The sequence below is a fragment of the Panthera tigris genome, chromosome A1, assembly GCF_018350195.1.
Source record: "Panthera tigris isolate Pti1 chromosome A1, P.tigris_Pti1_mat1.1, whole genome shotgun sequence".
Classification (NCBI taxonomy): domain Eukaryota; kingdom Metazoa; phylum Chordata; class Mammalia; order Carnivora; family Felidae; genus Panthera; species Panthera tigris.
The window spans coordinates 15,394,589-15,405,353 of NC_056660.1; the positions used below are offsets into that span (position 1 = coordinate 15,394,589).

Below are 10,765 nucleotides of genomic sequence, written 5' to 3' on the forward strand. Positions count from 1 at the left end.
TCACACAGGACAGTGCCAGCCAGGTCTGTCTATATTCAAACCTCTTTCTGCCTCTCTTTGAAACGTAGGTAGCTGCTGACCTACTCACACATCAACACCCAAACACCTTAATGTGAGTGGATTTATCATCTGTTGGGGTAGTCATTGCTCTCCTTCCCAATAGGTGGAATGCAAAACCCAAGCAGGCAAGGAGGAAGGAACAAATGGAAAGAGAACAACTACCTGGCACTTTCGTTCAAGAGGCGGCAGGGTCGATTCCCTCCTGAGATATGGCTAAATTAAGATTTAGCAACCAGCACTTGTGCAACAACTGGTAAAAATAATAGATCGTTTATTGTTGGTTTTTTTTTTTTTTAACGTTTGTCATTCAGGGTTGCATTTTACACGTTTTCACTGTATTTAATGAAAACGTTATTAAAGACTCATCTTAGAGGTCACAGCAAAGGACAAATATTAAAAATCAAATAAGTTTCCAAGAGAGAAAAAGAAATGTATCGGAACAAATCACCTAGCTTTTAACACAAACTTGGCCCCAAGTCTGGCCCACTCCTTCTCCACCATATTTTCAAATAGGCCGCCTCTGCCCTCCTTGACTGCCAACTAGTGGTGCCAGGTTGTGGCACATGCCAGCTTCACATCTCCCATTTCAAGGCATTTTGGGAGAAAATACTATGATAATTAGCATTAAAACGCCGTAAGTCATAAAATCGCTCAGGAGCCATCTTAATTTACACTGTGGAGTTCCAGTACAAAAGTGTTTTTGAAACTTTTTAGACACAGTAGGTTTCAGCAAAAAAGCGCGGTCTTACCGAGCGCGCAGAGAGAGACTTCAACTGCACCCAGAGCCTCCACAGCAGCGGCGGCGCCAGCGCAGAGAAACGCAACGCAGCGCCTCCAGCCAGCGCCGCAGCCGCACTTGCGCACTCCGTTCCTTCGCGGGCTGCTCAGCCCCGCCCCTCAGAGATGCGAAGTTCCCAGAAAGGCGCCGGGCAGAGAAACGCTCACGCGCGAGACGCGGCCGCGCAGGCGCAGTCAGGGCCCCCTCACCTAGCCGGAGCTTTTTCCTCTCCGTGGTCTTTGGCTTGCGAAGTGCCGCTGGGCTTCGCATTTGTTGAAAGGCTGGGGTCGTGGACCCCCGCAAGGTGTCAGCAGCACGGAGGTGCAGGGCGTCGTCGAGGGTGCGGGGCCGGGCGCCGCCGGTGGCGCGCTCCGCCCCGGGGCCCCCGCCACTGCTCTGGGCCAGGCCCTGGCTCCAGCCTCCGTCCCGGCCCCGGCCTCGCAGTTCACCCTGCTGGTGATGCACCCCTGCGGAGGGCAGGACGAATCTGCGGCGGAGGGCGTTCTCAGGCAGCCTCCGGCCCTGGGGGACGGCGCCGGGACGGGCAAGTCCGTTAGGTACCTGTGCGAAGTGGCGGGGGCTGGCGAGGAGGAGGCAGGGGAGGATGAAGCCGACCTGCTGGACACTTCAGACGCCCCGGGGGGAGGCGAGAGCACGGCTAGTTTGGAGGATCTGGAGGACGAGGAGACACACTCGGGGGGCGAGGGCGGCAGCGGGGGAGCCCGGAGACGGGGTGGCGGCGGGGGCAGCATGAGCAAGACCTGCACCTTCGAGGGCTGCAGCGAGACCACGAGCCAGGTGGCCAAGCAGCGCAAGCCTTGGATGTGCAAAAAACACCGCAACAAGATGTACAAGGACAAGTACAAAAAGAAGAAAAGTGATCAGGCCCTGAACTGCAGTGGGGCCGCCCAGCCTGGCAGCGCGGGAAACGTCAGACTGGAGGTATCAGACCTTAGCTGGGGTCTTGGGGAGTGGGAGTTAGGGAGGAAACAACACTCTTAGCGCAAACCGCGTTTCCAGCGCTGCCCGCCGGCTCCCAGATGGGCCAGGTTGCTATGGCTCGACTTGTGGCAGAGAGTGAGTGAGTGCTTGTCCTAAATTAGAGTTTATACACACATGTGCAAAGCCTTAACCGTTCGGGTACATCCTTGTGAGAGATGAATAAGTGTCAATGGAAATGTTGTGACATATCAGCAGACCTGTTATTTCAAAGATCTGCAATATGGGCTGGAAGGACAGGTAGTAAGTGAATGATGTGGTTCATCGCTAAAGGAGCAAGCAAAGAGACCTTAGGAAACTAGATGAAATTATACTTTAGAGAAGGTAATCTCTTCCTGATTGCATTACCCTATTCACAGCGTACTGTTACCAGTATCCCTATTTTAGTACCCAACTCTTAGTACCCCATTGCTAAGTACTCTGTTCTTAGTGCCCTGGTCTCCCTTAATCTTATTCTTTTGTACTCTGTTTTCAGTAACTCTATTCTCAGTAGCCTTATACTGTCCTCAGTACTCCCATGCTTAGTACCCTGTACTTAACCTTGTTCTCAGTATCCCTTTTCTTAGTACCTTGTTCTAACTATCCCTTTTCTTAGTGCCCCTAGAAAGGGAAATGGAATAATGATGGGGTGTAGGTCTCAGAAGATTTTTGGAGTGTTTAATTTGAATTGTTTTGAAGGTTAAAGCCAGTGCTCTGGTGTTGGACTTTGGGCTACAAATCTCCATTCCATCATCATTTGCTGGTGGTGTGGCCTTCTTGAATAGGTTGTTAAACTCTTAGAAGCTTCAGCATCTTCATCTGTAAAGTGGATTTTAAAATGGTACCTGGTTTGTAATGTTGCAGTGAACATGTGAAATAGTCCATATTGAGTGTTCACACAGTGTTCACACTATCTAGCAGATAGTAAAAGCCAATAAACCTTAGCCACTATTATTGTCATTATTAGTAGTATACTTGGAAGTTGTTACAGATAAGCAGATATTTCATCTGTGTGTTTTCCTCCTTTTAATAAAAGCTATTGTCCCTCAGTACATTGAAAAACTGAATTTTGTTAAAAATGATCCAGAAAAAATTTTAAACTGAAAGCTGTCCTAGGATGTATTCTGAAAGTCTTTAAATTTCTTAGTTTTTGCTGGACTTGAACAACCTCATTGCTAAAATTTTAGACTTTGGGATTGTTTATAAATGTAATGTTATAACTTTTTAAAATTTATAGCACTCAACATGTCACACTTAATTTACACTAATTAATTAGGGCCTGAGTGACTTCTCTTTCCCTTTCATCTCATTGAGTCTTAATCTGTTTAGGGTAAAAGGATTTATTTGAGAATCTGATAAAACCTAATGAACCCTTTTCCCAGAAAAAATATATACATGTAGGTATTTAATTTGCATACACATTATAGAGTTCAAAACCCCTGTGGACCTGAACCTGTGTCCTTGTAAAATGTATTTTAGATTACAAGGAATTATGGAAATAAGCATTTCACTTACTACAGAATGAAAGTAAGGTTGATTTTTTGCCCCCTATATGTTCCAAAGTTACTCCTGTGTTACAAATTCACTTCAGAATCTTCAGAGAGAGAATATACTTCTTTTCAAGAAAGAGGTATTTTACCTATAGCTACTTTTTTTCTTTTAACTGTCCAGCTTTTACATCTACAGTTTGAGGAAAATGTATAAAAGGCAAATAGATACTGAATTAAGTCTCCCCCTCTACGTCCCACAAAAAAGAATCTTAATAATTTTCCTATTCTAAAATAATTTGCATGATTTTTTAGGAAAGAGAAGTAATTGCTATAAGCAAGAATTAATACCCTGCTGTACCATTTGTCTTATATTATGGGACACTTTACCAGTTCTGAGACTTCAAGAGCTGTAAGTCTTTATCTTTGTTGAACCGAGTGTGAAGAAAACCAACAGTGACCATCAGGATATAAGGGGCAACTGTATAGCACTTCTTTAGTAGTGGAAAGGAGGACAGATCATTATAGGCTGAGATACTCTGGAAAGGCTTTGCAGAGAAAATATAACTCAGTATAAGCCAGAAAGGGTGGCTAATAGTTTATGCTTAATCAGCTAAGTGTTTTATGTGCCAGACACTGTGCAAAGCTATAAATGGAGTGTCACATCCTTTAGCAATGCTAGATAGGTGCTGTATTTCACATACATGGAAACTAAGGCACAGAAAGGTTAAGTAACTTGGTCTAGGTCTTATAGCCAGCAAATATTCAAACCCAAGTAGTCTGATTCTAGAGCCTTCACTCACATAGTGTATCCTCACACAATACTGTTTCCCTTGAATTTGGGTAGGTGAAAGAAAACGAAGCTCATCTTAGTAAAAGGAAGTGGGAATACAGAAGACACTTTTGGGAAGAAACAGGAGGACCACTCTAGCTAGAGTGGAATATTTATGTGGAAAATTCATGAAAAATAAATTTGGAAAGAGAATTGGAAGCCAGTTTATGTATGGTGTTGAATGGCAGGTTATGGGATTTAGGTTTGGAGTCTTTAAATGAAGCTTCTAATTAGGAAGTAACAGGGCTCTACTCTAATGGGATGGTTTAAAGTCAAGGCCTGTAGACTTAGAGACTTTAGGAGATTATTATAGTAGGAGTGATGGGCAGTGGTAGGGGTCTTCTGTAGTGTGAAAAGCAAATTAGAAATTAAGGTTTTTAAAATCATTTACATAAATCAAATAAGGAACAAATATATATAATATTTAGTCTATGCATCTGAAAGTGTATTATATGAGAGAACACATAAAAGGAACTAGGGATAAAATAATTGACTTACGGGGTTGATCATTATCCTTAAATATCTAAAAGGCTATCGTTTAGAAGAAGCAGTAGGTTTATTTTGCGTAGTTTAAGTAACTAGGAACCTTAGGTGAAAATCACAAGACATATGTCTTTCAGCTCGACCTAAATAAAAGCTACCTAGATGTTGGAGTTACTTAAAACTAAATGGGATGCCTCAAAAGTTGGTAAACTCCTTAGGGCAAAAGGTGTTGAAAATTTTTGAAAAAGTAATTTGAACACTGTAGAAGTTTGGACTAGCTGACTCAAGGTTATTTCTACTGCAAGCTTCTGTGTTTTTGTGACATTAACATTGTGAATCTACATAGTGCTTTTCTGGGGTTGTAAGAATAACACCATCAAGTCAGTTTCATTATTTCGTTTCTGTGCACACAAAAATGAAATAGTGCTACATGTAGTTAATCCTGTGGGGAGTGAGGGAGGAAGAAATTATTTTTGTTTTCTCTGGTATCAGAATGCTCTTTTTTCAGTTTGGTTTTTTTTTTTTTCCTTTACATTTTGCGGCCTAAAGTGTTTAGGGATTGAACATTTTTGTCACATCAGTTGATAAACTTCTCATAATGAAAGAGAGAAAGTGGGTATTCTAACAGAGAACTCAGAGCCAGTGGGGAAAGAGGTCAGGAGAAGAAAACAGCTTCAGTAACCACCTAAATAAAGAGCAAAGAGAGGAGAGTAAATTTACATATGGCTTCATGGTAAAACACTTACAGTTTTATATTTGCTTAGTTAGAATTTCTGGGTGTGGTCAGTATTGTATCAGGTTTTCTAAGAGTCAGAATATCTTAGTTAACTACAACAATATTTAGTTATGCCAGGAAAATTGTGAGTATTTTAAGATTCTGTCAGGTAATGGGATACATATTTGGTAGTTAGTGCTGCTGATTTTGTTTAGTTAAGGATGTCTCAGACTATCGTTTTCATTTTAGAACTTAACTGTTTTGGCTATACCAATAGCAGGAGATTATTTATACCAGTGCTTTCTAGTCTTTTCAAAGCCAGTTTGTCATTTTTTTCCTAGTGACTTCCAAAGTTTGAAAGCTTCGTCTATCAGTTGCTTCTTTAATATTTTACTGCTCCCCCTCCCCGCATTTAACTGTTGTTGTTAAATGGGCAAGAAACTATCAGGGTGTCTCATTAGCAATATGTAAATTGCCTTTGAGTTTATGTACTCCATCCAAAGGCAGACAAACTTTGTTTTGGCCTGGGTGGCTTTATCTGAAGAGAATGTTTAATTTCCACTTGGCATTTTTTGTAATATTGAAAATAGGTAACAAGTAACTCTTTGCTTCTTCCACCTCTGCCCCACTATTGATTTTGAGACCTTCAAGAGACTGGAGACCCCAGGTTGGAAATCGTAGAAGGTGAGGGAGTGAAGAATGTCCTATAAAATTAACTGCCATCACTTTACCTATGACTTAAACAGGGATTTTCCCAATGTTTCACAGGGACTAGGCAAGAAGGAAGAGAAGGTGAGACCCATTCCTTACATCATTGAAAGCTTACAATCATGGATTATTATTTAACTTAATCCTATTTGTATTTTTATCATTTATCCCAGGAAAGTACAGATAACATACTCTCCATTGTTAAACAAAGAACAGGAACCTTTGGGGATCGTCCTGCAAGACCCACTCTTTTAGAACAAGTGTTAAATCAGAAAAGACTGGTAAATATCTGTTTGTAAAATACTTACAAATTTGTTAACAAAAGTTTTTATAAATAGAATTATGTAGTTTTTGTGATTTTAAAACTTGTTAAACGGTTACCAGGATCGAATTGTTCTTCCACCACATACTAGAATGTCATAATGCTCTCCCAAAACTGGATGAGCTGAAACACCTTTATTCCTTTATCTTCACTGACTAAACCTTGAATATCTGAGCAAGATAGGGTTTTAAAAGAGACTTTCTTGGTACTGAATTCTGTGATTTATGGGATAATGCTTTAGTGGTATGGAAGTATAATTAGGCTACCATTTAAGAAAGATCTCTATTATAAACTTGGTAGAAGCATCAGAATTCAATCAGAAAAAGAGAGACTATTCAATAAATACTGAAATAACTGGTTAATAATTTGAGGACAAAAAAGAATTTAACTAATCATGTCACTGTACGTCAAAATAAATTCCTGATAAAGATTTTTAAAAAATGGCATTGAAACTTTATCTCAAAAATATTTTTCTGGCTTAAAAGAAATAGACAAAATTACAAAGAAATGAATACTATAGTCAAAAATGGCGGTAAAAATGCAAACTTCAAAATAACATATAGGAAAAATCTTTGCAACAAATATAAGAGACTGTGGTTAATATGGTTGACATTTTTAGTTTACAAAATATTTATATAAGTTGATGAGGAAAAAGTTTTGACTTTAATACATTGCAAAAAATATGAACAGGGAAAAAAAGCAGAAATGCCACCATTTAATGATATGAAAAGGTATTCAATGTCAGTAAAAATCACAATAAACAGTACAACAGATGAAAATTATTTAAATGATAACAAACAATGACGTTGAGGGTTCCATGAACTAGATACTCATTCTTTTGATGGTATCATATGTTGGTATAATAAGACTTCTGCAAAGCAGTTTGGCACTATGTATCAGAAGTCTCCAAACTAATCATTCATTTAGCTCAGCAGTCATACTTACTGTGGAGATCTTTGCAGGAAATAAATTCTGTATATGGATAAAGATGTTGCCAGAAATGTAATTATCACAGTTAGTAAAATTGTAGTTTAAACAGCTTAAATGCTCAAACAGTGTCATAATAACTGAGTAGACTATTGTGCATTTACTTAATAGAATTTGGGACTATCTTTACAAATACATGTTTTTATTGAAGTATGGTTGACTACAACTAAGTTTTTTTTTTTTTAATTTTTTTTTTCAACGTTTTTTATTTATTTTTGGGACAGAGAGAGACAGAGCATGAACAGGGGAGGGACAGAGAGAGAGGGAGACACAGAATCGGAAACAGGCTCCAGGCTCCGAGCCATCAGCCCAGAGCCTGACGCGGGGCTCGAACTCACAGACCGCGAGATCGTGACCTGGCTGATATGGTTGACTACAACTAAGTTTTAAAACAAGTAACTAGAAAATGTACTTTGCTCTAATGTTAAGGTTTTTTTTTTTTTTTTTAAAGTTTATTATATTGAGAGAGACAGAACAGTCAGGGGAGGGGCAGAGAGGGGGTGGTGGGGGCAGAGAGGGGGTGGTGGGGACAGAGGATTTGAAGCAGTCTTTGTGCTGACAGCAGAGAACCTAACATGGGCCTCGAACCCACAAACCGCAAAATCATAACCTGAGCCGAAGTCAGATGCTTAACCAACTGAGCCACCCAGGTGCCCCTCTAATGTTAAGTTTTAACATCAGTATTTAATGATAGTATTTCCACCTTGTTCAGTTTATCTTTTTCAGTTTTTTGGAACCAAAGTATTTTTTCTCCTCATCAATTTCTATAAGTATTTTATTATAGTAAAATCATACTAACCAGAGTCTGTTATAGTTGTTATATGACTTTATATTTTAAAATGACAGTTGTACAAAACTGTATATATATTTTTTGATCAGTCATATTCTGTCTTTTCTGAACTGTTGGTAATGTGCTAATATTACTTTTATTAATACCTATATACCCATACACACACACACACACACACACACACACAGGCGCTTTAATTTCTTCAGAAAGACTTAATAGGCTAGTAGGAGAAATTGGATCCTTAAGTGGATTTCCACACTAGCATCTAACGGCCATTTTCACATGTGGCCCCTTTTCATGTCCTTGTTTTTCTTGCTATAATCTTGGGCCAGTGCTATTCTTGGCTGCTCTTATGTTTCATAGACAATATATATGCTGGCACATCAATAAAGCATTTCCTTTGTGTTCAAAGTCACCAATAAGATCAGGCTTCACTCACTATTTTTAGGTTTTAGTATTTTGATGTATGACATCAAATTTTATTATTATTAGTTTGCAGTTTAATTGCAATGCATCAGATGCAAGGGTGAATGCAAAGCCATGTTTTATAAGCATATTGTGCCTTGTGCAGGGACATAACAGTAATTTTATAGCATGTGAAGATAATCCCATAAGAATAATGCTAACAAATATATTTTTTCTTTTTAAGTCATTACTAAGAAGTCCAGAAGTGGTGCAATTTTTACAGAAACAGCAACAACTATTAAATCAGCAAGTTTTGGAGCAAAGACAGCAGCAGTTTCCAGGAACATCAGTGTGAAAGAATCTATCAAGAAGATCTACATGTTTTTATTTTGTTGTAGTAGAGGGACATATTTTTATACTAAAGATAAATGGGGTAAGACATGCCAGTGAAACATAAGCAGTCATTTTCCTGTAAATGTATGTGTGCATTTGGGAATAAATAAGTATTGCACCTTGTGCATCTAATCCTTTCAGGTTACCGTGAATCTGAAGAAACAGCTTATCTTTCCAAAATAACATTTAATTACAGTTGTTTTTTTAAACAAAGTGTTCCTCTTCAGTCATAGTTACTGAAGGTAATGGAGCATTTACTTTCTGTGGAAGTCAAAAAGTTAATAGATACTAATCTTTGGTCATTTAATTCAGTGGTTCTTATCAAGGGTCATCTGCAAATGTACGGATATGTTTTTGTTGTCACAGTGACCTTGAAAACTCCTAGTTTTTTAGTGAATGGGTCAGGAATGCTAAGTGTTGTATGGTGTCTGGCATGGCCCTTCACAACTAATAATTATCTTACCCACAATGCCAGTAATCCTTCTCTTAAGATACACTGATAGTTGTGATACTACTTGTGATGATAAAATGTAGTCAGGGCACCTAGAATTGGATTCTTGTAATAACCTTTTCTTTACAGTTAAGACTGGAGCTGTCAAAGAGGTAAGCATATTTTAAATGTGTAAGGAAAGTGATCATTGTTACTATCTGTGAAATTAGGATGTGCATTTCTTTTCAGGCATGTGCTGCTAAAACCTAGGAGAGGGGTTATCTAAGTACACTGGAATGAAAGCATCTCTTCAAGTTGGCTTCTCACTTCATGTTACCTATTAGTATTGATCTCTTTTAAAGCAGACTTGTGTGTTAAATCTGTGAACGGTATAGATGTATCTCATTCCACCAATGTCAGGACAAAAAAAAATTTTTTTTGATACTCATTTTCCTTTTCAAAAAGAGATTCTGAAAGTAAAAATAACACTCCACCATTTTGTCAATGTTTTCCGAAACAGCTAACTTAAGATCGTATTATTCCTAAAGTTCACAGAATGATGGGTAACTGGATAGATAACTTTTTCCTTGTATCTTCTCCTAGGAAAAGTTTTAAAAGGCAAGCCTACCAATAAGAGTAACCAATCAAATGTCAAGAGAGGATTTCCAATGTTAGATAATAAATGTATGTCTCTTAAGTTTAACTGCAAAAATGTGTTTGTTTCTTGGGTTTTAAGCCCTGAAATATGTATCAAGTTAAACTTAGTCATGGCTGTTCTAAGAAGTACTTAAGGAGAGAAAGAATATTTTTGTTTATTTTTTATGTGTGGTTTATACCTGCCTATCTGTGCAAAAATAACAGATTTCACCAAAATTATTCATTAAAGCCCAGTTGTTGACCTTTGCATTGTCTGATTCACTTGTTCTGTTCTTCAGTTTTTTCACTCTGGATGCAGAGGAATTCATTTACATTTGTTATTAACTGTTCTCTTACTTACGGTATTGGAGCTTTACTTAATCCCTACAGTGTAAATAAACTTTTATGGTGAAAAAAAATCAGCTTATCCTTTAAATAGGATAGGAGGCATATGAAAGGAGGGAAAGTAATAGGCCAGGGAGTGCTGAATTAAAATAAAAGAGATTGAATTTATGTATATGTAAGTATCTATCTCAACATATACTTGAAGATAAATCACTAAAACAATAAGGTTTTTACTTATTTGGGGGTAGATTTATTGCATGTGTCACTACTAGTTTATCCCTCCATGTGCTCATAACTTTCACCTTATGGCTTTACAGCTCCTCCCACCAGGAAGTTGACTTTATTTACCTATCCCTTAAATCTGAACGACTGGCCTGTGACTTGTTTTAGCCAATAGAATGCATAAGAAATAATAT

The 10,765-nt window shown here is 38.4% G+C and overlaps 1 protein-coding gene across 1 annotated transcript; it reads left to right on the forward strand.

Moving 5' to 3' along the window:
- Positions 1 to 963: 963 nt before the first annotated feature.
- On the forward strand, positions 964 to 10,271 carry LOC102967387 (regulatory factor X associated protein). Its single transcript, XM_042998310.1, has 4 exons — positions 964 to 1,005; positions 1,052 to 1,780; positions 6,215 to 6,322; positions 8,790 to 10,271. The coding sequence occupies exons 1-4, from the start codon at positions 964 to 966 to the stop codon at positions 8,898 to 8,900; spliced, it is 990 nt and encodes a 329-aa protein (XP_042854244.1). The 3' UTR covers positions 8,901 to 10,271.
- Positions 10,272 to 10,765: the final 494 nt, after the last annotated feature.

Excerpts from the sequence above, each read along its gene's own strand:
- LOC102967387 (XM_042998310.1), top strand. The coding sequence starts at position 964 with ATGCGAAGTTCCCAGAAAGGCGCCGGGCAGAGAAACGCTCAC. Across the intron at positions 1,006-1,051 it reads CCGGGCAGAGAAACGCTCAC|CCGGAGCTTTTTCCTCTCCG; the intron begins GCGCGAGACGCG and ends CCCCTCACCTAG. Across the intron at positions 6,323-8,789 it reads TGTTAAATCAGAAAAGACTG|TCATTACTAAGAAGTCCAGA; the intron begins GTAAATATCTGT and ends TTTCTTTTTAAG.